Source organism: Saccharomyces kudriavzevii, assembly GCF_947243775.1.
Source record: "Saccharomyces kudriavzevii IFO 1802 strain IFO1802 genome assembly, chromosome: 2".
NCBI classification, from domain to species: Eukaryota; Fungi; Ascomycota; class Saccharomycetes; order Saccharomycetales; family Saccharomycetaceae; genus Saccharomyces; species Saccharomyces kudriavzevii.
The window spans coordinates 242943-270784 of record NC_079273.1 but is presented as its reverse complement, the minus strand read 5'-3'; the positions used below and the strand labels follow the sequence as shown (position 1 = coordinate 270784).

Sequence of the window (27842 nt, the reverse complement as noted above, 5' to 3'; positions counted from 1 at the left end):
GAATGTTTTTCAACACGATTTTTTAAAAGGAGAAAGCAATTGCACGAGCGTAACGACATTGACTTTTATATATGTATTTATGTATGTTTACTATTCCCATGCGTTTACGCCACTAAGTCTAATCAATAATTCAAACTACCAAAACGTGATTGTTGGATTATTATTTTTTTATTTACAGTAATGAAGGACCTACGTTCCCAGCATCCCATTCAGTGCTCTTTGCCCTTTTCAGCTCATTTAAAGATAAAAGAGTACCATTTTTTCAGCCTCCGCTCTCGTTCTTCCTTTGGAACATAAGCTTCAATTTGTTCACGAATCTTCTCGAGACCGGACTTCTCATCGTAGTTCCTGCCTAAGGCATCGATAAACTGTCCTTCAGGGTCGATCAAATAGAAAAATATCGAATGGTCCACTAGGTAATCTTGGTCAGGCTTGACATCACGTGGAGTGGAAAAATACACCTTGTATTTTTTACATACGCTCTTCACTTCGTCATAAGTTCCAGTTAACCCAACGATAGCCGGGTGGAACTCACCTAAATACTCCTTTAATACGCCTGGTTTATCCCTTGCTGGATCGCATGATATGAACAATGGCTGTACCTTTATGTGGTCTTTGTCGTCTAATTCAGAGATCCAATAGGTTAGTTTGTCTAGCTCTTCTGGACAAATGTCGGGACAATGACTAAACCCAAAATATAAGATGGAAAATTTACCCTTCAAATCCTCCTCGGTGAAGGACCGGCCATTAAAATCTATCAGGTTGAAAGGTCCCCCAAGTGCCATTGAACTGTAAGCCCTATTAGCATCTGCCTCTTTTTCCGTTTCCAGCAGGCGTCTTTTCTTTGATAGATAGGCATATGTCCCACCACTTAGAAGCAACACAGCTAGAGTAGCCTTCCATCTGGAAAATTGGAAAAAACTCGTTCTGGTAGGTTCTGATTCATTGATTTCATCACCCAGTTGTAGTCTATTCAAAGGTTTTTTGGAGCCTATGCCTGCATTGCTACCATTTTTCAAACTGGCTCCCGTTGAAAGCGCCCTTTGACATACGCTTTTATGGTAGAAGGATCCTGCTATTAAGGACTTTGTTTGCCTGTATAAGGAAGAACTAATATACTTCCCGGAACGATTCAACATTCTGTCTTTACCCTCGTTGAATCTTATTTCGTTATGCTATAATGCACAAGATGTGGTAACAACACTGTGTAAATATCGATAAAAAGTCTGTAGTCTTCTTCAGTAATCAACAATTGCTTCCTTCCTATGATACTTCTCGAAATTTGTGCTTAAGTTCGGTTTTTCTCATCCCTAAAAAAGAGCGAGGAGCAGGCAAGAAAATCTAAATAGTCAGTCACTGCAATGTGATGAACTGCCGTGGCTATTGGTTTCAAGACCATACTTCTAAAATGGGCTACTTGGTTGCAGATGTGGAACATTTCGTGATAGTTACTTAAAGGTGGAGGTATATGGGAATATTGGCAGCACCTTTTGATAAAATTGTCCACAAATAATTCGATTTTAATGTGACTATTCTCCACGAAGGTACCTGCTAATATAGTAAGATATTGAGGTAGGACACTGCCATTATGAAACTATATGTGTCAACTGTTTTAAGTGTCTTCTTTCCTTGCACCCTGTGAGCAGGAAAATCTCTCTACGAAGGGCTTGATGGGAGGGCTTGGCGGGAGCAGTAGCACTCGATCAAGAAAAAATATTAAGAAGAGCAAGCAGAGAGTTTGTGGTATTGGAGAAGAATAAAGTCAAAGAAAGCGAACCTCACCACGAAGAATTTTGGACAATTCTTATGTCCAAAATCCAATTATAAGAATTTGTCCATATGGTAAAGGAAAAAAGCATTAAGTAAATGAGGATCAATTGTTCAGGTCACGAGCAGTATGAAAGTAACCAGGACTTCCTTATGCTGTCCGTTATGACACCCGGGCTATTAGTTCAAACATTTTTATCAATTTCTGTTCGATTTTGTCCTGAAATTGGCCTATTTGCCGGAATAAGGCTTCAAGAGGAAGTCTGATAGTCGTTATGTCACGACACTTGTATGACATCGGCTACAAAACCAGTCTTTTGTATATTCGGTAGCTAATCTAAAACTTTCCTTTATTGTGTTCGATAGTACATCTTTCTTCTGGAAATGGAAATAGTGGTAAAAGAGAAAGAGGAAAGGGGGGGGGAAGGTAGAAGAAGAGGATGGATGCAGCAATCCAAGAATATTAATAAACCCATTTGCCCTATGTATAGACCGTCCCATGAGCTGCGTCACAAAACTCTTCTATTGCGTCTTCATTTTTCCTTTTCTGGATCTGAAAATTCGGCGCCACACAGCAGTGGTGACGGTTATACCGGAGAAGAGACCGCAAATAACTTGCAAATGCATGGCTTGGAAGAGAATACATGAACAGTACTTGCGGAAGTTACTGCCGTGCTGGAAATCAAAAAGTTTGTATAGAACTTTCCCTATGTATAATTGAGAGTATTCCTCAGTATGTTGGCACACACTGTGCAAATGTATATATATATATATAATGCATGGTTAAATATGCATAAGCTAGATATTTTTTAAAGCGCTTGCGAAATCTTCGATGTATAATTGGCTAGGGGTTTTATGCTGAGTTATGTGCATTTCTGTTGCTCCTGTACTGGTGACCCTCTTTGATTGCCCATTTCGGTAAAACGCGTTATTGACGCTTACGCAGACCTCGAAAAAAAATCAAAAATGAAAATAAGAAAAGAGCATAAAAATAGAAATTCAAGAATATTCTTCCCTGTGTTTCAGGTTTACGTTTGAATATTTACATTTCGACCTCTAGTAAATCTGACAGAAAACGCACATCGGTAGACGCTTATAAACGGTTACCTGTCTGCATAGTCTTCAAGTGTTTCTGGTGCTTTCCCCATTTCTGCATAGGCCCGCTCAAACTTTCTGTAAAGAGGAGAACCAAAATGACCGACTTGAATGGAGATGATCCTGATGACTACTACTTAAACCTTAATCAAGACGAAGAGTCACTGCTCAAATCAAGACATAGTGTTGGCTCAGAAGCACCCCACAGACAAGGCTCTCTAGTGCGGCCCGAAAGAAGTCGACTGAACAATCCTGACAATCCACATTTTTATTATGCGCAAAAGACGCAGGAGCAGATGAGTCATCTGGACGTTTTGCCATCGAGCACCGGTGTCAACCCAAATGCGACCCGTCGAAGCGGCTCACTGCGCTCGAAAAGATCAGTGAGAAGCAAAGCCAGCGGCCGCGAAACGGATGGCTATCTTTTACAAGATATGAACACTACCGACAAGAAGGATTCTGTTAAAACAAGCGATGAAGATGTTGTCGATGGCGACTTTGGTAAAGACGATGCTGAGTTTGATGTCGATAACTTTGAAGAAGACTCCATGCAGCCTGTAAATAAGCCTATCAAGCCACTAAAAAAAGAGGTGGACGACACACTGTCATTTTGGCAGATGTACTGTTATTTTATTACATTTTGGGCACCCGCTCCTATCCTTGCATTGTGCGGGATGCCTAAGAAGGAAAGGCAAATGGCGTGGAGAGAAAAAGTCGCCTTAATCTCTGTCATCGTGTATATTGGTGCAATTGTTGCTTTTTTGACTTTTGGTTTCACCAAAACTGTTTGTAGCAGTTCCAAACTACGTCTGAAAAACAACGAAGTATCAACAGAATTTGTTGTGATTAATGGTAAGGCTTACGAACTGGATACTTCTTCACGTTCCAGCGGACAGGACATTGAAGTGGACTCTGACACCCTTCATGGCCCCTGGTCCGATGCTGGCAAGGACGCTTCATTCTTGTTCCAAAACGTGAATGGTAACTGTCATGATCTCATAACCCCAAAAATCAACTCTTCCATTCCTCATGATGAATATAACAATTTGGCATGGTATTTCCCATGTAAGCTAAAAAGTCAAGATGGTTCTTCAAAACCAAATTTTACTGTTGAAAATTACGCCGGTTGGAACTGTCATACCTCAAAAGACGATAGGGACGCCTTTTATGATTTAAAGGCGAAAGCAGACGTTTATTTCACTTGGGACGGTATAAAGAACTCCTCTAGGAATTTAATCGTCTACAATGGTGACGTCTTGGATTTAGACCTTCTCGATTGGTTAGCAAAAGATGAAGTCGATTATCCCGTTGTATTCGATGACTTAAGAACTTCAAATTTACAAGGCTATGATCTCTCATTAGTCTTATCAAATGGGCATGAAAGAAAAATTGCGAGATGTCTTAGTGAAATTATTAAAGTTGGTGAAGTAGACTCCAAAACCGTTGGTTGCATTGCATCGGACGTTGTTCTTTATGTCTCTCTAGTTTTTATTCTTTCAGTGGTGATAATTAAGTTCATAATTGCCTGTTACTTCCGTTGGACGGTGGCCAGGAAACAAGGTGCCTATATTGTGGACAATAAAACAATGGACAAACATATAAAGGATATTGAAGATTGGTCTAATAATATTCAAACGAAGGCTCCTTTAAAGGAGGTAGATCCTCATTTGAGGCCGAAGAAATATTTAAAAAAGCCATTGGGTCATAAGCGTGCTTCTACTTTTGACTTACTGAAAAAACACAGCTCTAAAATGCTCCAATTGAATGAATCTGTGATAGATCTGAATACCTCCTTGAGTAATTCGTTACAGTCGTCTGGTTCGTACAGGGGAATGACAACAATGACCACTCAAAATGCTTGGAAACTCTCCAATGCAAATAAGAGCGCACATTCTCGTAATCCTTCCACACTATTACCGACTTCTTCCATGTTTTGGAATAAAGCGACTTCTTCTCCCGTACCAGGAACGTCATTAATCCAAAGTCTTGACTCTACAATTATACATCCGGATATTGTTCAACAGCCACCGTTGGATTTCATGCCATACGGGTTCCCATTGATTCATACTATCTGCTTCGTTACATGCTATTCGGAAGATGAAGAAGGTCTAAGAACAACTTTAGATTCTCTGTCTACCACAGATTATCCAAATTCCCATAAATTATTGATGGTTGTTTGTGACGGTCTGATTAAGGGTTCAGGTAACGATAAGACTACGCCAGATATAGCATTAGGAATGATGGACGACTTTGTCGCCCCACCAGATGAAGTGAAACCTTACTCCTATGTGGCTGTTGCTTCCGGTTCTAAGAGACACAATATGGCCAAAATTTATGCAGGTTTTTACAAATACGACGATTCTACTGTTCCACCAGAAAATCAACAACGTGTTCCAATGATTACGATCGTGAAATGTGGTACTCCTGCAGAACAGGGAGCCGCTAAGCCTGGTAATAGGGGTAAACGTGATTCTCAGATAATCCTGATGTCCTTCTTAGAAAAAATGACATTTGATGAGAGAATGACCCAATTGGAATTTCAGCTTTTAAAAAGTATTTGGCAGATTACAGGGCTAATGGCTGACTTTTACGAAACAGTGCTCATGGTGGATGCTGATACTAAAGTTTTTCCCGATGCCTTGACCCATATGGTTGCTGAAATGGTTAAAGATCCATTAATCATGGGCCTTTGTGGTGAGACCAAGATCGCTAATAAGGCGCAATCCTGGGTGACTGCAATTCAGGTTTTCGAGTATTATATCTCGCATCATCAAGCTAAGGCTTTTGAATCTGTCTTTGGTTCAGTGACTTGTTTGCCTGGTTGTTTCTCAATGTATCGTATAAAATCTCCTAAAGGCTCAGGTGGTTATTGGGTACCTGTATTGGCGAACCCAGATATTGTTGAAAGATATTCTGATAATGTTACCAACACTTTGCACAAGAAGAATTTACTATTACTAGGTGAAGATAGATTTTTGTCATCCCTAATGCTGAAGACTTTCCCCAAGAGGAAGCAAGTGTTTGTTCCAAAAGCTGCATGTAAAACCATCGCCCCTGATAAATTCAAGGTCTTACTCTCTCAACGTCGTAGATGGATTAATTCTACGGTCCATAACCTTTTTGAATTGGTTTTAATCAGAGATTTATGTGGTACTTTCTGTTTTTCCATGCAATTTGTGATCGGTATCGAACTGATTGGTACTATGGTGCTACCTTTAGCCATTTGCTTTACCATTTATGTCATCATTTTTGCCATTGTCTCAAAGCCTACTCCTATTATCACTCTAGTTTTACTGGCAATTATTCTTGGTTTGCCGGGTTTGATAGTTGTTGTAACAGCTACAAGATGGTCTTACTTGTGGTGGATGTTTGTATATATATGTGCTTTGCCTATTTGGAATTTTGTGCTACCTTCATATGCGTACTGGAAATTTGATGACTTCTCATGGGGTGATACAAGAACTATTGCGGGTGGGAACAAGAAGGCACAAGATGAAAATGAAGGTGAATTCGATCACTCGAAGATTAAAATGAGGACTTGGCGAGAATTTGAAAGGGAAGAAATTCTCAGTCGAAAGGAGGAAACTGGCTCCTTGATTGCATAGACAGTATAAAAGGATTTTTTACTGTGATATTTACAAGTTGATATTTGGTTATGTATAACTTCTTCATTTAAAATTTTATATTATACACATTATAAAACTAAATTTTAAAACAACAAAATTATTGCTTCGAATACTGAGAGCGAGTATGTAGTGGCCAAGGGAACTAAAAATTTGCGACATAGTGAATCAACCAACACGCGTATCTCCTGGTCAAAATGGTTAGAGTTGGTATACAGTAAAATTCATATCACCGTTGAACTTTTCCAGTACGCACTCCGTTTCTTTCCAAGGGACCCCAAATATGCCACTATTAATCTGCGGCATTTCCAGCTTGTATTCTCCTAATTGATGTTTGATATTATCGCCGACATATGCGTTAATTATGTCATTGTTAGTTTTAGTTTTGCCTCCTGCAGCCCTGAAAGCCCTCAATTTATCTAAAGACAGTCCTGTATAGTCCAAAATGCTTTGCTTTCCTCCATGGCTTGAGCCGCCAGATGATGATGTGAATAGGCAACAAATCAATAGATCAGAGTTTTCATAACTGGGAAGTAATGTGCATTTGCCTAATAAAGCAGAACCATACTTTTCACATAGTTCAACGTAATCATTTTCTGCCTTTGGATAACGCAAAGCAAGTTGATAAGCGATCCCACCGCCCCATTGGCCATCACAATTGCAAGAATGAATCAGAATCCGGGGATATGTCGTTGCTCTTAAGATGTTACCTTTGACATAAGTAATGTTCGACATAATTTGAAAGGGGATGCTAATCCTCAAAACACACGAATGATTTTAAACTCTTTGGAGGAGAAATTCGTATCTTAAATTCAATTCATAGCGTCCTATAAGAATGAAATGATTATATATGTGGTATATCATGGTTGCCTTTTTCAACTGAAATTGAAAATGGAGAAACGCTGGACGGTAAGACAAACAGAAGACCAAGTGAAAATGCAACTGAATATATTAAAAATAAAATTAATGCTCAATGGTAATTGAATGCACAAAAGTAAATGCTATAGAACAAAAGTAAGTAGTATAAATAAGAAGTATTATCAGTATATATGAAATTTCGGAAAGAATTTTCAGATTTATGCAGGAAGTGATGTATAAGCGGGGAAGTTTAAATGAATGTTTTTTCGTCTTCGTGCTCGTATATACTAATGCTGTCATCGTCCAAGTTATCTCTCTCTATCGTTTCTCTCCAATCTTCTTCAAAGTCTTCAACATCGATCCATCTTTGAAACCAACCCTTGTCCTTTATAATGTTGTTGACTGGACATCCCGGTACAGGGAAGAAGTAACACAAAGCGGTGTAAGACGAAAAACTCAAGCCGTATCCCACCCAGTAACTTAGGTAGTATAATTTCATAGCGCCATCAGACACGGTTATAGCTGGAGCGCCCACTTCAGCGATGAAACCAGGCAGACATGGAGCCACACCACATAAATACGCAGCCAAGGCCCTCCAATTAATACCAAATCTATTTCCATACATATAGAAAGAGCCCTTTTGGTGTGAGTAAATGTGTGTTAACTTGATATAACCTCTTCTAACAACGAAGTAATCTGAGCAAACAACACCGGCAATACTGGATAAAAAGATGGCATATGCGGACAAAGCCATTGTAAACTTACTCGATGTTGCCATCAAATTCCACGGACAAATGCACAATGCCATAGCTGCACAGAATAAAGAACCACGCCTGATATTGATAAATTTGGGAAAAATAGCAGACATATCAGTCCCGCATGATAACGAATTCGCGGAAATGTTAGTACCCAATTGAGCTACCGCAAAGACAAAGGAAATTAAAAAGACTCCCGCTCTTGTTCCTTTGTTATAAGCAGTTTGTAGAAATTGTTCTAGCACATCCAATGGTGACCAATAGTTAACACCGTATATTTCGTAACCAGCTGCGGTGACTAAGATACCAATCAGGCAAGTAATAGAAAACAACAATGGAATGCATACTAATTGAGACCATAAAGCGGAGTTAGGATTCTTTGAAAATCTTGAAAAATCTGGGGCATTGATGACCATTGTGGAAAAGTTGGCCATACAACCCATGAGTGATCTCAAAAAAGCCCACGAAAATGCAGAACCACGAGGTTGTACGTCGGTTAGAGATCCTAGGGCGATACGTCCATGAGCTTTTCTGATAGCCCAGATCAAAAACCCAAAAGAGCCGAATGGAACCAAAACTGCCTTTACAGTGAACAAATGTCTAATTTTATGAGGTGGTACTAATAGAAATGGAAGACTGGCGACCCAAAAGATGAAAAAACACATGAATTCGTAAGTGGTAGCATTTGGTGACGCAAAATGATTTGGGATTCTGTCTTGTAAGTTTTTCCCAAAGATTGATTTTAGCATTAGCGACACCGGAGTTGCCGCAATATAAGCTTGGACACTATACCACACAATCGCCATGACGACTCTGTTGATAATAGGCCATAGAGAGAAAAAAATTCCGAAAGATGCCCTAGATGATATAGGGAAGGATAAATGGTACGCAGAACCAACTCTAGAAGCCAAAACAACGAAAGCACCAACAAATCCATAACCAATCCAAATTGTTATCCAACACTGCCACCAATTTAAACCTAGTTGTAAACCGGTAGCAGCAATTTGCCAAGTATTGATGTTGAAACATTCCGCAAGCCAAAAGTAACAGTAATTGTACCAAGACCAAACCCGCCTTTCTTTTTCAACGGGTTTTAAGTCCTGGTTGTACATAAATGAATCCAGAATAGAGACTCCCAAAATTGATTTGTCAACGATCACATACTCATAATAGAATTTCTTCCAAAACGAGCTATATTGTGGTTTTTCTGAGCTTGCTTTTTCTTCAAAGCTCGATGCTTCATAAACTTCCGTTGTTACATTACTCTGAGATGCCTTGTACTCTTTTTCCAAATCCACATTATTTGGTGCAAAATCCTCATTGGAAGCATCCCCAAATTTGCGAGAATGTAATCTTTTCGAAGAGCCGCCCAAGCGTAATGATAGGTCGTCAGGCATTTTCGTTACTACTATTCTTGCTTTACGTAGAAACGTCTTCGAACCAAAAGATCTTCTCTATGAGGTATGCGGTAGTATACGGCTGAAATAAAAGAGAGATGCTTTGATAGAAATGGCACTAAATCATCATGAAAGTAGCAAACTACAACGATTTAAAAGAAAAATGGAGAAAGGCAAAGTGACGCTGAATCAAAATAGTTTATCTTATATCTTTACAATTTGTCCTGCTTTTGTCCTTGACTAATTGAAAAATTTTCATCCTGATGTCATTGTACGACCTTTTCCGGTCCAGGAAAATCAGTGAAAAGTCCGTTTTTTCCTGGCCTCTCGCCCAGCGGAATTTTCCGCCTTTCCTTTTTGTCTCGACACTCTCTTTGCTAGGTCAATATTGTCCTACATTGAGTACAAAACTAATCAGCAGGACAAAATGTTCTCGCAGGGTCCTCAGATAAGTGGACAAGAGACTTCAAGAAGGCGATCTTTTCATACTTGCATGTTGAAAATTCACTGTTTGTCAGTCGTTCAACGCATGATAAGGCTGTAATTGCATGTGAGATGAGATCCTACTAATAAAAATTACCAAAAACAAAGTTTCATGCATATTAGGCGTTGCATTTCCGTTTATTACACTATGTTATTAGTTGCAGTCAACTCTTATGAAGCGGCGTTACTATATATATTTTTACGGGTGCCAAATATCATAGGAAGAGAAAATTGATCGATATATTCAAGAAAGGAAACTCATAACTCTTATAAACAACTTCCGGGCTGGCTTAGATTGAGTAATAGCTCAGCGTCGGTTATATTGAAATATTTAACCTCGTAACATTACATTCTTACCTTTTTTACATTACCGGTGGCCCATTCAGAGCCAAGTGAAGAGTGCGACCACTCCAATCGACACATTTAAACGGGAATTATATGATCCACTCAATAGAGCAATGGAACAAACAGTGTCAGTCTCTGCACAGGAACATCCATAAAGCTTGTCGCAGGAGACCTAGGACTCATTCTTTAAGGCACCGAATTGCTCAAAAAATTCCTCATCATTAGAGAACTTGACAGTAAATGTCATTTACAGTCCGTTTCAAAATTCTCGAAGACTCTGGGTAGGCATGTTCTGGTCTCTGGTATAGCTTCAAAGCTTGAAATTTGACGGAGAAGGTTGTCAAGTACTTCTTTGTAAACACTTCGCAAGAACAATTCAAGGCTTGACAGCATCATGAACATTAAAACATGTTTCTTACCGGGCAAAGATTTCTCAACTAATTACACTATACTTTCTAAACGCTTTACACTACTCTTACTATCACCGATCCAAGAATTAGAGACGTTGAGGTATCTGGCACAGTAAGTATTCGTAAAATTTCTCAAGTAACCTTGATTCCTTTCAGAAGGCAGAACGACACCATATTTAGCACTGACAGTGGCAGTAACCTCAGTACTCTCAAGTTATAGTTGGTTGGAGCATCCTCAAACCCATTGGGCACGACTAAGGTGTTTGGGATAACAGTACTAACTTCATATCCCTTCAACTGAAGGGTCTTTTCCGCAGGAGAGGTCCTGTCCAGTCGGCAGCTATTGAGCCGTACTTGAACATCATCTTACGATTCTGTTGATGGGCAGGAAATTTTGACTGAGCATCCACTCCGTTCCACGGAGTCGACGTGTGTGGCAAGAAAGGCTTCGAAAAGTTATTAACGAACACAATAGCGGATATGTTATTCACTTTGTATGTTTGAAAGCTGTGGGTGAATCTACACATATTTCACTGTGACATTGCCATAATAACATCTTGGGTAACTTGGTTTTGCTAGAGTTGATGCGGCAATGCAAAGTATTTGAATTTTACTCTTCTTCTTCTGCTACGGCATATGGCGATGCCAGTATATTTCCAGATATGATTCCAATTCCAGAGCGTTTCCTAATGGTGCCCGCCAATCCATATGGTAGCACCGAATGTACTATCAAGAAGGTTTTGATTGATCTTTTAACAGTGATAAAGAGGGCCAGAAGGCTACCTTACTCCGACCCAATCGGAGCTTTTCCGTTTGGGTTGATTGGCGAGGAATCGCTGGGTATTCCAAACAATTCATTGCCATGCACGCCACAAGCAGCCGTCGTTAGACGTGAGAAGGTTTCTGTCTTTAGTGATGATTGCGGTTCTAGAGGTGGTACACCAATCGCACAGAACGGTTTAGGTGAGGATACGTCGAAAAGTAGACTATTCAGTGTGCAAGCTATAGGGGTAATTGTTTCGTTATATGCTTTACTCCTAAACATGTATTAAGTGTTCCCAAAATGAAGCAATCTGAACTAGCTCATATTCTTGCTGCCTGACAAAATCTGAGAACTGCTCCAGTTTTGAAGCAGTTGACTACCAAATACGACAGTCTATTCCAAACAAGTTGCTCACACTCTATGGTGTTCTTCAAATGCAGCCGCTGAGAGCTAGATACTTTAGTTGGTTTCGTGTGCATTTTTACCCACCGTTAATGAGATCAGCTTCTGTTCGTAAAGTCTTAGTTGATTTCAATTCGCCAGGTGAACCTCAGAGATATTTAACCGCCGAACAGGCAGCTGAAGGGATAAGAAATCTTGATGGCAACGTTTATTACATATAAAAATTTGTAGAAAAGAATGAATATTTACGAACGTTGCATTTTTCTTCTCTTGCAACCAGAGGACTATGATTTAAATTTTTTTCTCCTTTAACTCTTGTTCTTTTATGTGGCCAAGATAGTGCTATGAATAAATTGGCGCCCATGGCCGGATATATTATATTTATCTTTACTCTAATTTCTATTTTTTCTACTGCATTGACACTTTTCATTTCGTTGGAAGGGATTAGACAAATTAATGACCAAGGAGAAAAACATAGGAAATTTCTCGTGGATGGTAGAATATACATATACTACACTTCTTGGTTTGGCTTGAAGCAAGGCATGAACATAAGCGAAAAAGCTGCGAACATTATAGGATCTTAATTTTCTGAAAACTTAGCAACTTTCGGTTGAATAACTTCTAGGTTTTGTTTTGTTTTTTCTTATATTCCCTAGTTTCTCTGGCACATTATGTGTGGAAATATCTGGAATCCACTATTTGATTGTTAGCATAGCTCCCTTGCCCAAAATCATCGTAATTATTTATGGAATAGTATGCATAGTTGTATCATCCTATTTTTCAAAATTAATATCCGGGTTAGACTATGATGCGTGTGAGAGAATGGATATTCTAAAGCCTATTAAAAGAAAATTTTTCTCAGATTTAAACGTGGAACAGGAGCAACGATTTAAAGGGAGCTATACTGAGTAATTCCACATCTCTGGACGTTACAAAAATTGCTAACCTCAATTAAGCGAAGAAAATATGGCATCTACGTGGAAACCTGCCGAAAATTCTGTGTTGCAATTAGCAACACTCTTACAGAATTGTATGTCATCAAATCCGGAAATCCGTAATAATGCGATGGAAGCTATGGAAAATTTCCAATTACAACCAGAATTTTTCAATTATCTATGCTATATCCTAATTGAAGGTGAATCCGATGAGCTGTTGAAACAACACTATTCTCTACAAGATCTTCAGAATAATAGAGCTACCGCCGGTATGCTGTTAAAGAATTCGATGCTAGGGGAGAACAATTTAGTTAAGAACAATAGCCATGATATAGAGTACGTTAAATCGAGCGTTATCCATGGCCTATATAACTCCAACAATAATCTAGTTTCTAATGTGACAGGTATAGTCATAACTACTCTGTTTTCCACTTACTATAGACAACACAGGGAGGATCCAACCGGTATCCAAATGCTTTATCAATTGCTAGAGCTAATCTCAAATGGAAATGAGCCGGCTATCAAAGCTTTATCCAAAATAATGGAGGACAGTGCGCAATTTTTTCAATTGGAATGGTCAGGAAATACCAAACCGATGGAAACTTTATTAGACAATTTCTTCAAGTTCATTTCAAATCCAAATTTGTCACCCGTGATTCGTTCAGAATCAATCAAATGTATAAATACAGTGATTCCATTACAAACACAAGTTTTTATTGTAAGACTAGATAAGTTTTTAGAGATCATCTTTCAGCTGGCGCAAAATGACGAAAACGATCTTGTTAGGGCACAAATTTGCATTTGTTTTAGTTTTCTCCTAGAATTTAGACCGGATAAACTGGTATCCCACTTAGATGGTATTGTGCAGTTCATGTTGCACCTGATCGCCAATGTAAGTGAAGAAAAAGTGGCCATCGAAGCCTGTGAATTTTTACACGCCTTTGCAACGAGCCCAAATATTCCTGAACACATCTTACAACCGTATGTTAAGGATATCGTACCAATACTGTTGTCGAAGATGGTTTATAACGAAGAGTCTATTATTCTCCTGGAAGCTTCTAATGATGATGATGCATTTCTGGAGGATAAAGATGAAGACATCAGGCCTATTGCCCCTCGTATTGTGAAAAAGAAGGAGGCAGGGGATGACGATGATAATGAAGACGATGAGGATGAAGATGAAGATGGCGATGTTGACACTCAATGGAATTTGAGAAAATGTTCAGCGGCTACATTAGATGTGATGACAAATATTTTACCTCACCAAGTGATGGATATTGCATTCCCTTTTTTAAGAGAGCATTTGGGTTCTGATAGATGGTTTATCAGAGAGGCCACCATATTAGCATTGGGGGCGATGGCAGAAGGTGGTATGAAATACTTCAACGATGGACTACCTGCATTAATACCATTTTTAGTGGAACAGTTGAACGATAAATGGGCACCCGTGAGGAAAATGACATGTTGGACGCTAAGTAGGTTTTCGCCATGGATATTGCGTGATCATACTGAATTTTTAATGCCAGTGCTAGAACCCATAATAAACGCCTTACTGGATAAGAAAAAAGATGTTCAAGAGGCAGCTATCAGTAGTGTGGCCGTATTTATCGAGAATGCCGATTCCGAATTGGTAGAAACCTTATTTTACAGTCAATTATTGACGAGTTTTGACAAGTGTTTGAAATATTACAAGAAAAAGAACCTAATTATACTTTACGACGCCATTGGCCGGTTTGCTGAAAAATGTGAATTGGATGACACGGCAATGCAAATAATATTGCAACCTCTGATTGAGAAATGGGCCTTATTGTCGGATAGCGATAAGGAGCTGTGGCCACTTTTAGAGTGTCTTTCATGTGTGGCGTCATCTTTGGGAGAGAGATTCATGCCCATGGCACCTGAAGTATACAACAGGGCCTTTAGAATTTTATGTCATTGTGTGGAGTTGGAGGCCAAATCTCATCAAGAACCGACAATAGTGGTGCCTGAGAAGGACTTCATAATCACGTCATTGGATCTGATTGATGGGTTAGTGCAAGGCCTCGGTGCTCGTTCGCAAGATTTGCTGTTCCCCCAAGGGACGAAGGATTTAACGATTCTAAAAATCATGTTGGAGTGTCTACAGGATTCAGTTCATGAAGTAAGACAAAGCTGCTTTGCTCTGTTGGGAGACATTGTATATTTCTTCGATTCGAAATTGGTAATTGGTAATCTGGAAGATTTCTTGAAACTGATTGGTACGGAGATAATGCACAACGACGACAGTGACGGGGCACCTGCAGTGATAAATGCTGTATGGGCTCTCGGGTTGATAAGCGAACGCATAGATTTGAATACCTATATCATTGATATGTCTAGAATCGTTCTGGACCTATTCACCACCAACACTCAGATCGTGGACAGTTCGATGATGGAAAACTTGTCCGTGACCATCGGGAAAATGGGGCTAACACACCCTGAGGTGTTCAGTTCCGGCGCGTTCGCCAACGAGTCCAACTGGAATAAATGGTGCCTGTCCGTGAACGCGCTGGCTGATGTGGAGGAAAAGAGTAGCGCATACATGGGGTTCCTGCGGATCATCAACGTGACCAGCGCGGGAATCGCGATGAGTAACGACACTATCCAGAAAGTTGTCTCAGGATTGTCGAACAACGTCGAGGCCAATGTGTTTGCGCAGGATATCTACACCTTTCTCATGAACCATTCGGCCCAAATCTCCACCATCAATTTCACGCCTGACGAGATTTCATTCCTACAGCAGTTTACCGAATAATAGTGTTGCAGTGTATCTGTATATGTATATGTATAGTTCGTCTACATACGTCGTACAAATGGAGAAGATAAAAAAAATAGGAAAGTATGCGGGGCTGCAGATAGATTAGATACGGATAGAAATTGTTATAGAAATTACATATGATAGACGTGTTACATACATGCTTGAGGAATCATGTGAAAGTTTTTTTGTTTTTAGCCTCTTTGCAAAAGAAAAAAAAAAAAAAAAAAGAAAAAATTATTGAAGAGAAGAAAGAAAGGCAAAGGAGGGCCAAAAAGAACAGAGAGAGAGATATTATTCTTTTGCCAATTTTTATGTTTTTTTGCGTTTTTTCCCTTAGAATAGCATATCCATGGTACAACATATGCATAACGCAGCCAGACACGCAGTAATACAGCCTTCATTACCCTTCTGAGGGGGCTGTTGCTGGACGTAGACGGGTTGTTGATGGTTTTGTTGGTTGTATCCCTGCTGATTGTAACCTTGCTGATTGTAACCTTGCTGATTATAGCCCTGTTGGTTGTAACCTTGCTGGTTGTAGTATCCAGGATGTTGCTGCCCCTGGTAGTACTGCTGCTGCTGCTGCTGCTGCTGTTGTTGAGGTGCGTATCCACGCTCCTGCGTTTTATCCTGCTGAGCGGACGAAGGTGGTGGGTTGGAAGGACGGGAGTACTGACTCTTTTCGCCGGCGGCTCCGCCGTAATAATCATTAGCAGACATGATGCTTGTGAGTGCGATTGTCTTGTGCGAGCCTGACTCTTCGATACCTGAGTTTGGGGGAGGGAAAGGGTCAGAGAGAACCTTCTAAAAAAGCCAATTGACAGTACTTTTATAGCTTCGGCCGCAGCGGAAAGGCTGAAGAGGCAAGAGGGCGCAGAGCGGCTGAGCGATCCCGTCGGGCGTGACCAGTGGACATCACAACTCACTGCCTCGAAGGCGCAACGGTACCACGCCAGAAGGTCGCAGTTATAGTGGCCTCTGAGTACCACAGTCTTGCAGTACCAAGGTCCCTGGGTGGTCTGGCATTCGGTGGGAAATGTGACGATGCCACATCTGGCAAAGCTCGCTCAACATGTAGGTAAGGGGAGGTGCGCTAAAAATAGTGGTTGCATTTGAGCAAAGAGCCTGTGTAAGCACCTAATTCTTATTTCAGGCGATTCATGGTGTGAGCAACAGCATGATCCGTGGTCTTGATAGTCCTGGCACAGCATCACAGGACCCGTTATTACCGTTCACGTGTCAAAAAAGCATCGCGTCGTTTTGCGGAAGGGTGAGCAACAGCGAAAAAGGAAACCATGAAAAAAAATAGAAGTGAAAAGCATCAAGACAAAATTACGTGTATTCTGTGCTGCATAAGAGGTTAGAATCAAGATAGTCGCTACTCCGCCGCGAATATTCTCATTTTGCTAATCTTCCAGGAAATCGCATTTACTTCGAGACTAATAAGTGCAGACACGCAGGGCAACAGAAGCTTATTTTCAGTATGCTGCTTACTAAGAGATTTTCGAAGTTGTTCAAGCTGGCGTTTATAGCCTTGATATTATGCGGGCTGTTCGTCATTACGAACAAATACATGGATGAGAACACGTCCGTCAGGGAGTACAAGTCGTACTTGCAAGATTATCTTGACAGTCACTCTAACAAGCATCCTTCTACAGACGCTCCCGTCACTGATGATTCAAGTTCTTCGAAAGTCAATGATAACGCGGCCACTAGAAAGCTGAAAGATTTCTACGATAAAGTCTTCAACTTCTTGATTCTGGATTCCCCCACGGGGAAGTCCGCAAGAAATTACGGCAAGGCATGTCTGCTAAATGGCGACATCGGGGACCGTCCCGACCAATACGAAGAACTTCACAAGTTATCTGCCAAACAGTTGTCGAAGTGTTTGGAACTGTCTCCCGACGAGATATCAAGACTGACCAAAAGTCACAGGGATTACGTGGAACATATAGCGACTCTACTCCTGCCAAAGGGCACCTATAAGGGCTCCGGTATAGCCACCGTGGGTGGTGGTAAGTTCTCGCTCATGGCATTTTTGATCATCAAAACCTTGAGAAACAGGGGTACCAATCTGCCAGTGGAAGTGCTTATTCCTCCCGGTGATGAGGGTGAAAGTGAATTCTGTAACAAAATTCTACCCAAGTATAATTCCAAGTGCATTTACGTTTCAGATATCTTACCGGTGGAGACGATCAAAAAATTCCATTTTGAAGGCTACCAGTTCAAGTCCTTGGCCCTCATTGCTTCCAGTTTTGAAAACTTGCTTCTACTGGACGCTGATAATTTCCCAATCAAATCTCTAGACAATATATTCAACGAAGAACCATACGTATCAACAGGCTTGGTCATGTGGCCTGATTTCTGGAGGCGTACCACCCACCCCTTGTACTACGAAATTGCCGGTATCCCTGTAAACATGAATAAAAGGGTCCGTAACTCCCAAGACGATATCACCCCGCCCGCTGTTTACACGAAGGATCTAAAAAATCTGGATGATGTCCCGCTGAGTGACCTAGACGGCACGATTCCCGATGTCTCCACGGAATCCGGCCAGCTGATGATAAACAAGTCCAAGCAGTTGGCCACCGCCCTGTTATCTCTATTCTACAACGTTAATGGTCCAAACTGGTACTATCCAATCTTCTCTCAAAAAGCCGCTGGTGAAGGTGATAAAGAAACTTTCATTGCCGCCGCTAACTTTTATGGTGAGCCTTTTTACCAAGTTAGAACCAGGACAGGCGTTGAAGGCTACCATGAAAACAAGGATTTCCATGGGGTAGCAATGTTACAGCATGATTTTGTCCAGGATTACAGCCGTTACTTAATTGCCTCTAAGAAGACCAATGACAAGTACAACACGATGAAATCCTCTGCCTCAATCAAGTTTGACAAAAGCTACTCCTTTGAAAATTATTTCGAAGAATTTTTCGAGAACGAGGACACAAACGCCAAGAATCATGTGGATGTTATGTTTATTCACTCAAACCTTCCAAAATTTGACCCTTACGACCTATCCGAAACCAATTTTTTGACCATAGATAAGAAGCCTGCTCGTTCGTACACCGCCTTACATAAAATTCAGAATTACGATATCGAACTGGAGAATTTCAAAGCCTTGAAAGAATACGTCTGCACTAACAAGAACCCTTTCAAGTATCTTGATGACGCCTTGGGTGAAGACAAGGTGAAATGGAAAAAAATGTGCGATTACATTACCGAGAGATTGGAGTTTTTAGAATCCACTCATGATAAGGCGATTGCTGATAAATAATACGCATCAATCTAGGCAAAATTCCCTTGGCGTTTCCTAAGTTCTATTTTCGTTTTTTTCCATAGTTGTTTTTTTTTTCATTTATGTAAATTTTTTACCACCGACATATAACGATCGTATCATAAATCTCTAAAAATAAAAAACGGTTATGTATGCTTGTTTTTGAAAAGTGTGATTGCGTCATTCGTGAGTGCGTCAAAAAAAAAAAACTGGAAATGCTCTCGGCAGAGTATTCGCCAATTTGAGGTCGTCTTCTCGATGAGAAAAGTTCAAATCAAGTAAAAGAGAAAAAAGTTCATGAGGGTGTTTTGAAACAGAGTAATACTTCAAAGTAGTTTGACGGCCAAACACAAAACAAGCGTAAAAAACAAAGATGGCTATCGTTATAAACAAAAGAAACGTAAGGGTCCTGGTTATTACTAATATATTACTGATCTTGGTGTTCTTAGTGGTAAGGAGCTCGAACGCTGACGCTAGTGAAGCTGTAAAAATCATCCACCCTGGTTCTTTGGCAACATTCGACCAGTCAGGAAACGCTCCTGGTACACCTGAATCTGCTGATAAAGCGGTGACAAATAAACAAGATAAGGAAGTTGGTGAAACTAACGAAGATAGCAAGGGAGTCACATTTGATGCTGCTGCAGAGTACGGGAAAATACTAGAATACTCACCCTTCGTTGTCTTTAGCAAAACTGGTTGTCCTTATAGCAAAAAACTGAAAAGCTTATTAGCTGAGTCGTACGCAATCACTCCAAGCTATTATGTCGTAGAATTAGATGAGCATGAGCACGGAAAGGAGCTGAAAGACTATATTGGAGATAAAACTGGTCGGAGTACAGTTCCAAATGTTGTTATCAATGGCATCTCTAGGGGTGGTTATACTGAGATGGCGGCGCTACATGAAAATGATACGCTAGTAGACTCTTTCAAAGAGTGGAGTAGTGATAAATTCACTGTGAAAGCAACTTCGCAATCTGAGCGGACTTAGGCTTGGTTATAAGCTGGAAGCTATTCCTTTTTTTATCCTTCACACTATTTAGAAAGAAGTTGATTAAATATTCTACAACATTTCAATACAGTTAAGAAAAAATTTAAATATCGAAGGCGATTTCTTCAAAGCATTGCATTATAAGATTTATTTTTGAGCCTTCCAAAGCACGTAACATTTTTCAAATAAGAAAATACGATCGTTCTACTTTACCGCCCTTTCTACACTGCTTGCAGTAACTAGGATACTTTTACAAAAAAAAGAAGTAAGAACTGCTTCCAATCGGATTTGAACCGATGATCTCCACATTACTAGTGTGGCGCCTTACCAACTTGGCCATAGAAGCTTAATTTCTGGAAAAGCGGTGTGAAAAAACTGGTCACATTTGGAGGGAAACGCAGAAGAACACTTTCTCACACAAGCCAATACTCATACTTGAGCCTTTCAGGATCATTCGAGCTTGAATGAGCTGTTCAATGGAGTAGCATTTGAAATATCATCGAATTTAGTGGAACCGAAACGCAAGGATTGATAATGTAATAGTATCACTGAGTTTCAAAAATAAAGAAAACGAATATAGGAAGATTTACAACACAATGTAGAATCGTTAATTCTTTTTTGTGGTTTCTAAATCGTGAAGAGAAGCTCTAGCATATCCAATACGTCTAATGCCATTATGTGTTCACCATACTCTACTGATCTGAAAATATAGAATAAAGTGGAAAAGAACTTTCAAAAAGGAACCGAACAGTGAATGAAGACCGAAAACATGGTGGTATGAAACAGGACATAGCTGAAACATTCCATTTTGAGTTGCTCAATAGACCGTGCTCTTCAAGCCTGGAACTAGCCGTTGTTCGATAGTTCGGGAAAACAGCGTAGGTTAACTATGACTCTATCACCCAAGAAGGGCGAAGGAATTTCTATTACAAAATTTGCCCTTCATGAAAAAGTATATGGCTGATTCTAAGCCCACTCACTACTACGGTGATGGACAGGCAGCTGCCTAGAAAAATGTTCCCCGCTCTTGAATAAAAAAGATTTGTCGGTAAGCTAACATATTCTCGTTACTGCAGACTATATCACGAAGGAACTGTATAATTGTGAGGGTTCAGACAGTCGATTTGGCATCCATGATTGGAGTCGGCAACACGTGAAACCGTTTTCTCCACGCCATGCATTATTTAACGCAATTGAATACACTGCAAAAGAATCGTCATAAACAGCATCTAAGATCTTGATGGTAAAAGCCACAGTCATTTAGTACGACAGTACCATGATGGCTTTTCCTCATTTTTTTCGACGTTTTAAGGCCGTGTCGAAGTTAGGAATAGTTGATTCATTTAAAGCGTGTTTTCGGTCATTCTTTCCAATCGATTTTCTCTTGTTTTCAGTTTGACTTACAAAGAAGAATATCACGCCACGCAATCTAATAATGACTTACACTACCAGACAAATTGGTGCTAAGAACACCTTGGAATACAAAGTTTATATCGAAAATGATGGTAAGCCAGTCTCTGCCTTCCACGACATTCCTTTGTACGCTGACAAGGAAAACAGTATTTTCAACATGGTTGTTGAAATTCCACGTTGGACCAACGCCAAGTTGGAAATCACCAAAGAAGAAACTTTGAACCCAATCATTCAAGACACCAAGAAGGGTAAGTTGAGATTCGTTAGAAACTGTTTCCCTCACCATGGTTACATCCATAACTACGGTGCTTTCCCACAAACCTGGGAAGATCCAAATGTAAGCCACCCAGAAACCAAGGCTGTCGGTGATAACGATCCTATCGATGTTTTGGAAATTGGTGAAGGCATTGCCTACACTGGTCAAGTGAAGCAAGTCAAAGCTTTAGGTGTCATGGCTTTGTTGGATGAAGGTGAAACTGACTGGAAGGTTCTTGCCATTGATATCAACGATCCATTAGCTCCAAAATTGAACGACATTGAGGATGTTGAAAAGTACTTCCCAGGTCTATTGAGAGCTACCAACGAATGGTTTAGAATTTACAAAATCCCAGATGGTAAGCCAGAAAACCAATTTGCTTTCTCTGGTGAAGCTAAAAACAAGAAGTATGCCTTGGATATCATCAAGGAAACGCACGAATCTTGGAAGCAATTGATTGCCGGTAAGTCTTCTGACAACAAGGGTATTGATTTGACTAATGTTACTTTGCCTGATACTCCAACCTACTCAGAGACTGCCTCCGATGCCGTCCCACCAGCCTCTCCAAGGGCTGACGCTCCAATTGACAAGTCTGTTGACAAGTGGTTCTTCATCTCTGGTTCTGTTTAAAAATTCTGAACTGAAAATGAATGCCCCATGTTTTTTAGTATGTACCTAGATACTGTCATATAAGTTGGTTCATGAATGAATTTTTTCTTCCGCGCGCTATTCTTACAACATGGGAGTTGGAAACTTCTTTCTTGATGCCCTTGTTAGGTTAAGAGTGAAAACCAAGATAATGATATGTAGAAACCCTATTTTTTTTTATTAAAACCTATATTCTTATAATAAAAATAACTATTATACAACTGTTAAAGAACCCAGTAACCTAAACATATATTGATTTATATTTCATCGTGTTTTTGTTTGCTTTCTGTTAAAACTGGTGACGATCAACTAAACTATGATCTTTCACCTCTTAATCTTCTAGCCAGCTTAATATCCTTCTTTTGGATAGTAACACGCTTGGCGTGAATAGCAGCCAGGTTAGTGTCTTCAAACAAAGAGACCAGGTAAGCTTCGACAGACTCTTGCAAAGCACCGATAGCAGAAGATTGGAATCTCAAGTCGGTCTTGAAATCTTGAGCGATTTCTCTGACCAATCTTTGGAAAGGCAGCTTTCTGATCAATAGTTCAGTAGATTTTTGGAATCTTCTGATTTCTCTCAATGCGACGGTACCTGGCTTATATCTGTGAGGCTTCTTAACACCACCAGTGGATGGGGCGGATTTTCTGGCGGCCTTAGAAGCTAATTGCTTTCTTGGGGCCTTACCACCAGTAGACTTTCTTGCTGTTTGCTTGGTTCTGGCCATTGTTTGTGTTTATATATTTACGTTCGTTACCTTTTTGTACTTCTCTGGAAGAAAGGCATGAAGAAGAGGAAGGAAATTTTGTATTCCGACTAATAAACGATCTCTTATATATGATATGCGGGCAAGGAGCCGTCGATTTAACCATAAAGAAAAATACTCGGACGTTTTCGTATCTCCCACGCTAAAAGTCAAGGGGAGATATTACGGCCAGGATCCCACAGATGCTGAGCAAGGAAAAGTGCGAAATTGTGGGAACGATAATGTATGGAACATTGCGAAGTTGTGAGAACGCGAACAAAATCACTTTGTATCGTTCCACCGAATCGGTAACCGCGTTCTGAAAAATTCGCATCTTCGCATAATAAAACTGTTCCGAGCGCTTCGCCCATAATGGCTACCGGGGAAAAACGAAGTTGTTAGATTGATGAACACTCGCGAATACGGTGGTAAATTGCCACCCCCCGTTCTCCGCTCATAACGTAAAACGCCTACATGGTAGGTAAATTGCTTGTGCGAAATGTCTCTATTCTTTTCTTATAAATACGGCGGTAATTTTTCTTACAGGAAGCTCTTTTTCGTCTCTTCACTTCTAACCGTTATTTATACTAAAACAGCAAATAAACAATAAACAATAACTAATATAATACAATAATGTCCGGTAGAGGTAAAGGTGGTAAAGGTCTAGGTAAAGGTGGTGCTAAGCGTCACAGAAAGATTCTAAGAGATAACATCCAAGGTATCACTAAGCCAGCTATCAGAAGATTGGCAAGAAGAGGTGGTGTCAAGCGTATCTCTGGTTTAATCTACGAAGAAGTCAGAGCTGTCTTGAAGTCCTTCTTGGAATCCGTCATCAGAGACTCTGTCACCTACACTGAACACGCTAAGAGAAAGACTGTTACTTCTCTAGATGTTGTTTACGCTTTGAAGAGACAAGGTAGAACCTTATATGGTTTCGGTGGTTAATTTCGCTGATTTTGAAAGAGCGGTAATAACAAACAAATATTTTGGGATTCGTATTCAACTGCCCGGTTTTTCTTCTATAAGTATGTGTGTGTATTATAGCGGGTTTAGGAGAAATATGTATAATTATAAATATATAAAGGGTATTTAATTTAATTTTAATTGGGTTTAAATAGTTTGCTTATCTTCTTTAGCCACTGCTTGTTGGGCTTCTATCCAAATCGAAGTTGGATATTTGTATAGTATTTTTTTTTCCCTTGAACATATACCACATCTTCTTGGTGATGGAACATTCTTAGGACCTTGCTATTTACTTGTTTATTTTATGTTTTGTGTTTATATTTGTGTAAACGAGGGGGGAAAGTTAACAAGAAATAGAACAAAGGAAAAATAGGAGCAAAGGAAAAAAAATTATAAACAAAGGTAAAGGACTCTTAAACAAGAAAGAGTGCACACTATATACACTTAATATTGAGAAGAAGGATTGATGATTGATGAAACAGAACGTGTCTACATTTCTTGATAAGCTGAATTCGCAATGGCAATTAAGAATGCAAGATCCTTTTCTCAGAAGTGTCCTGTATGGGTAACGTGAAATCATATCATACAATGATTGGGACAGAGTTTCGGTAACGGAAAGGTGATAGTCTGGAGAGGGTCCCAAGAAAACAGAATATATTCATACTCAGAGAAACGAGCAATAATTTTAGGAGACGCTACTCCAGCTTAGGGAAAAGGGATAGAGCATGGATAGAGAGGTGAACAGGTGATCATAGCTGCTACAGCGAGAGCGAGAGCAAGAGCAAGAGCAAGAGTAAAGAAGATACTTTATATTGACACCATTTCTGAAACCTAATATACCAGACTCCAGCGGCTCACAAACGTTTCCGCGCTTATCCGCGGAAAGAGCCCTTTTATATGTTAGCAGGTTCTTTGAGGTTCCTTGCGGTGATGATTACTAAGTCGAAAAGATGCCCTGCGCGTCCTCTCTCCAATCCGCAAAAACGTTCTTCCGAGAAGGGCTGTGAAGAGAGTAAAATGTAGTATTTTAACAGAAATACTAAAGAAAAAAAAGGATATTTGCTTAGGTAAGGAACGATAACGATGTGAAGAATGAAAGTGATCTCATCCATTTGCGCACATGCTTCAATTGACATCGCAACTCTGACTAATGGATAGAAGTATTAGTCAGAAAAGTTCAAGACAAGAAAGAGAACGAATTTGTATTTAAACAGCATTTTATGAGGATGAGTATATACGCTATTCACCCTGTCTTACAACTATGACGAAATTGTCAAAGGTTTGCCTGTACAACAACAATCTTCGATATGGGATATACTTCAACCTATAAACACACTATTGTCGTTGACTTCTTAGAATATTTGGGTATAGTTGCCAATATAGAAACTTTGCAGAGGGCCCGTGAAGATGATGGACAGAAAGAATATAATGACAAAAAAGGAAAGAAACCTGACTACGATATAGAATGCGGTCCTGATCTATCGTGTTCCGAGTCGTCTACCGGTCCAGACTCTAGTAGTTCACAAATAGAGAAATGTGACCCTTTTCTTGTTGGTTGGAATGGACCAGCTGACCCTGAAAACCCCCAAAATTGGCCGCTGGTAAAGAAATCATGGGTGGTGGCCCAGATAATGCTACTTACTTGCGTCACATACATGGGTTCCTCCATCTATACGCCTGGCCAAGAGTATATTCAAGAAGAGTTTCGCGTAGGTCACGTGGTGGCGACTTTAAATCTTTCCGTGTACGTCCTTGGTTATGGGTTGGGCCCCATAATATTCTCTCCACTATCAGAGATTGCACGTTACGGTCGTCTCAATCTTTATATGGTGACTTTGTTTTTTTTTATGATTTTCCAGATTGGTTGTGCCACTGTGCATAACATTGGAGGTTTAATTGTCATGCGTTTTATTAGTGGTGTATTATGCAGCCCATCGTTAGCTACTGGTGGTGGTACAGTAGCGGATATAATTTCACCAGAAATGGTTCCTCTGGTTCTGGGTATGTGGTCAGCCGGTGCTGTTGCTGCACCAATCTTGGCCCCCCTGCTAGGTGCTGCTATGGTCGAAGCCAAAAATTGGCGGTTTATTTTTTGGCTATTGATGTGGTTAAGTGCTGCTACTTTTGTCTTGTTAGCATTTTTTTTCCCTGAAACACAACATCACAACATTCTGTACCGTCGTGCTATGAAGTTGAGAAAGGAAACTGGTGATGACAGATACTACACTGAACAGGACAAACTAGATAGAGAAGTTGAAACCAAAACGTTTTTGATCAATACGTTATATAGACCTTTCAAGATGATTATCAAGGAACCGGCTATATTAGCTTTTGATCTCTATATCGCTGTTGCTTACGGTTGTTTCTACTTATTTTTTGAAGCTTTCCCCATTGTATTTGTAGGTATCTATCATTTCAGTTTGATTGAAGTAGGATTGGCCTATATGGGGTTTTGCGTTGGATGTGTGTTTGCTTATGGCCTATTCGGTATCCTAAATATGAGAATTATTGTGCCACGTTTTAGGAATGGAACTTTCACTCCAGAGGCCTTTTTGATCGTGGCAATGAGTGTTTGCTGGTGTTTGCCTTTCTCTTTATTCTTATTCGGTTGGACTGCTAAAGTGCATTGGATCCTACCTGTCATCTCAGAGGTTTTCTTTGTTTTAGCTGTCTTCAATATTTTCCAGGCTACTTTTGCATATTTGGCCACATGTTATCCAAAGTATGTGGCATCTGTGTTTGCTGGCAATGGTTTTTGTCGTGCCTCATTCGCTTCTGCTTTCCCATTGTTCGGTAAAGCAATGTATGACAATCTAGCTATCAAGAACTATCCAGTCGCATGGGGCTCGTCCTTGGTGGGATTTTTCACTCTGGGCCTAGCGACCATCCCATTCATACTTTATAAGTATGGACCGTCACTACGCGCCAAGTCTTCTTATGCAGATTAGAAGGAAAGCTGTTCTTGCCATATCAAATATATACCATAATTATAATATTCTACTTTGTTTTTTATCTTCCCTTATAAATATTTCTAATTTAGCCTTAAAACCAGCATTCTTTATGTTGTCATCATTCTTATATAGAGTCATCTTCAGAGCTACTTTTCCGGTTTGCTATTAGTAGCCATAAAATTATGAAACCCTTGAAGATAGAACGGCTGTTGATTACGTTAACAGGTGAATAGCGCTTAAAACGGAACTTTTTTTTGCTGACGTTCACAGCAACAACTCAGTGGTCTTCTATTAATGGGAATAATCAACTCGGATATTTTTTCCCCCATTAACGTTTGGGCGCATGCAAAAATTCCAACAGTAAGTCAAAAAATTCTTTAAAACGAAAATGCTCCCTAAATGTCATCGATTGTTGCTGTGTCGCATGTTTTTGCCATTTGAGCGGCCAATAAAGCTGGACTGCCTGGTGAAGCCACCTCTGCTGCTGCTTCATTACTGTCGCTAAAACAGTAGCAGTATCTAATAAAGAATGGCGTAGCCTATATGCACTCATAGAAAATTCACACATCTTTGCAGAAGATATATTAGTAAGACACGTCGTTGAAAACAGACTAAAACGAATAATCCGTATATTGTTGTGATCCGGTCACGATATGAGTCATTGATTTCGCTTAACAAGTAATAATAGGTAGGAAAAGGTTCTACGACGGAACTTAATTGTTCAAGTTTTCAGAATAGTTCTGGAAGGAACTTCCAAATATGCGATTGCTTAAATTTCACACAGTACAATACATCAAGGCATGGCTTTTAACTTCAAATCATGTGAAGCGCGGAAATAGCCATAAGGAACTACGGATGACTGTTTTAACTCACGAATGAAAGCCGCGATTGACTGATGTCCCAGGAAGTTTCTTTTTCAGTTATTCTTGAAAAAAAGGTCCTAATCGAAGAAGTCAAGACCGTCAGAGATGGATAAAACTCTAATCCATCCAACGGAGAC

General features: G+C 40.0%; 12 protein-coding genes and 1 non-coding gene across 13 annotated transcripts; 7 read left to right on the top strand and 6 right to left on the bottom strand.

Annotated features, from left to right (window-relative positions):
* Positions 1-233: 233 nt before the first annotated feature.
* SCO2 (putative thioredoxin peroxidase SCO2) lies at positions 234-1139 on the bottom strand (the record flags this gene model as incomplete). Its single annotated transcript, XM_056228137.1, has 1 exon — positions 234-1139. The coding sequence occupies one exon, from the start codon at positions 1137-1139 to the stop codon at positions 234-236; it is 906 nt and encodes a 301-aa protein (XP_056086017.1).
* A 1821-nt stretch (positions 1140-2960) lies between these two features.
* Positions 2961-6467, top strand: CHS3 (chitin synthase CHS3; the record flags this gene model as incomplete). Its single annotated transcript, XM_056228126.1, has 1 exon — positions 2961-6467. The coding sequence occupies one exon, from the start codon at positions 2961-2963 to the stop codon at positions 6465-6467; it is 3507 nt and encodes a 1168-aa protein (XP_056086016.1).
* Positions 6468-6686: 219 nt separating this feature from the next.
* POA1 (ADP-ribose 1''-phosphate phosphatase) lies at positions 6687-7220 on the bottom strand (the record flags this gene model as incomplete). The annotated part of the gene is made up of 1 exon (XM_056228115.1): positions 6687-7220. One exon carries the CDS (start codon positions 7218-7220, stop codon positions 6687-6689), a length of 534 nt encoding a protein of 177 aa, XP_056086015.1.
* Positions 7221-7593: 373 nt separating this feature from the next.
* Positions 7594-9495, bottom strand: FUR4 (uracil permease; the record flags this gene model as incomplete). The annotated part of the gene is made up of 1 exon (XM_056228104.1): positions 7594-9495. The coding sequence occupies one exon, from the start codon at positions 9493-9495 to the stop codon at positions 7594-7596; it is 1902 nt and encodes a 633-aa protein (XP_056086014.1).
* A 3369-nt stretch (positions 9496-12864) lies between these two features.
* KAP104 (Kap104p) lies at positions 12865-15606 on the top strand (the record flags this gene model as incomplete). Its single annotated transcript, XM_056228093.1, has 1 exon — positions 12865-15606. One exon carries the CDS (start codon positions 12865-12867, stop codon positions 15604-15606), a length of 2742 nt encoding a protein of 913 aa, XP_056086013.1.
* Positions 15607-15800: 194 nt separating this feature from the next.
* On the bottom strand, positions 15801-16316 carry SKDI02G1230 (uncharacterized protein; the record flags this gene model as incomplete). Its single annotated transcript, XM_056228082.1, has 1 exon — positions 15801-16316. The coding sequence occupies one exon, from the start codon at positions 16314-16316 to the stop codon at positions 15801-15803; it is 516 nt and encodes a 171-aa protein (XP_056086012.1).
* A 773-nt stretch (positions 16317-17089) lies between these two features.
* Positions 17090-18880, top strand: MNN2 (alpha-1,2-mannosyltransferase MNN2; the record flags this gene model as incomplete). Its single annotated transcript, XM_056228071.1, has 1 exon — positions 17090-18880. One exon carries the CDS (start codon positions 17090-17092, stop codon positions 18878-18880), a length of 1791 nt encoding a protein of 596 aa, XP_056086011.1.
* Positions 18881-19253: 373 nt separating this feature from the next.
* On the top strand, positions 19254-19868 carry GRX7 (glutathione-disulfide reductase GRX7; the record flags this gene model as incomplete). The annotated part of the gene is made up of 1 exon (XM_056228060.1): positions 19254-19868. One exon carries the CDS (start codon positions 19254-19256, stop codon positions 19866-19868), a length of 615 nt encoding a protein of 204 aa, XP_056086010.1.
* A 273-nt stretch (positions 19869-20141) lies between these two features.
* Skdi_2.trna6T lies at positions 20142-20214 on the bottom strand. Its single transcript has one exon. It is a non-coding gene; the product is annotated as a tRNA-Thr (tRNA).
* A 1089-nt stretch (positions 20215-21303) lies between these two features.
* Positions 21304-22167, top strand: IPP1 (inorganic diphosphatase IPP1; the record flags this gene model as incomplete). Its single annotated transcript, XM_056228049.1, has 1 exon — positions 21304-22167. One exon carries the CDS (start codon positions 21304-21306, stop codon positions 22165-22167), a length of 864 nt encoding a protein of 287 aa, XP_056086009.1.
* A 332-nt stretch (positions 22168-22499) lies between these two features.
* Positions 22500-22910, bottom strand: HHT1 (histone H3; the record flags this gene model as incomplete). The annotated part of the gene is made up of 1 exon (XM_056228036.1): positions 22500-22910. The coding sequence occupies one exon, from the start codon at positions 22908-22910 to the stop codon at positions 22500-22502; it is 411 nt and encodes a 136-aa protein (XP_056086008.1).
* A 651-nt stretch (positions 22911-23561) lies between these two features.
* HHF1 (histone H4) lies at positions 23562-23873 on the top strand (the record flags this gene model as incomplete). Its single annotated transcript, XM_056228025.1, has 1 exon — positions 23562-23873. The coding sequence occupies one exon, from the start codon at positions 23562-23564 to the stop codon at positions 23871-23873; it is 312 nt and encodes a 103-aa protein (XP_056086007.1).
* A 1325-nt stretch (positions 23874-25198) lies between these two features.
* Positions 25199-26839, top strand: FLR1 (Flr1p; the record flags this gene model as incomplete). The annotated part of the gene is made up of 1 exon (XM_056228014.1): positions 25199-26839. One exon carries the CDS (start codon positions 25199-25201, stop codon positions 26837-26839), a length of 1641 nt encoding a protein of 546 aa, XP_056086006.1.
* Between the last annotated feature and the right edge of the window lie 1003 nt (positions 26840-27842).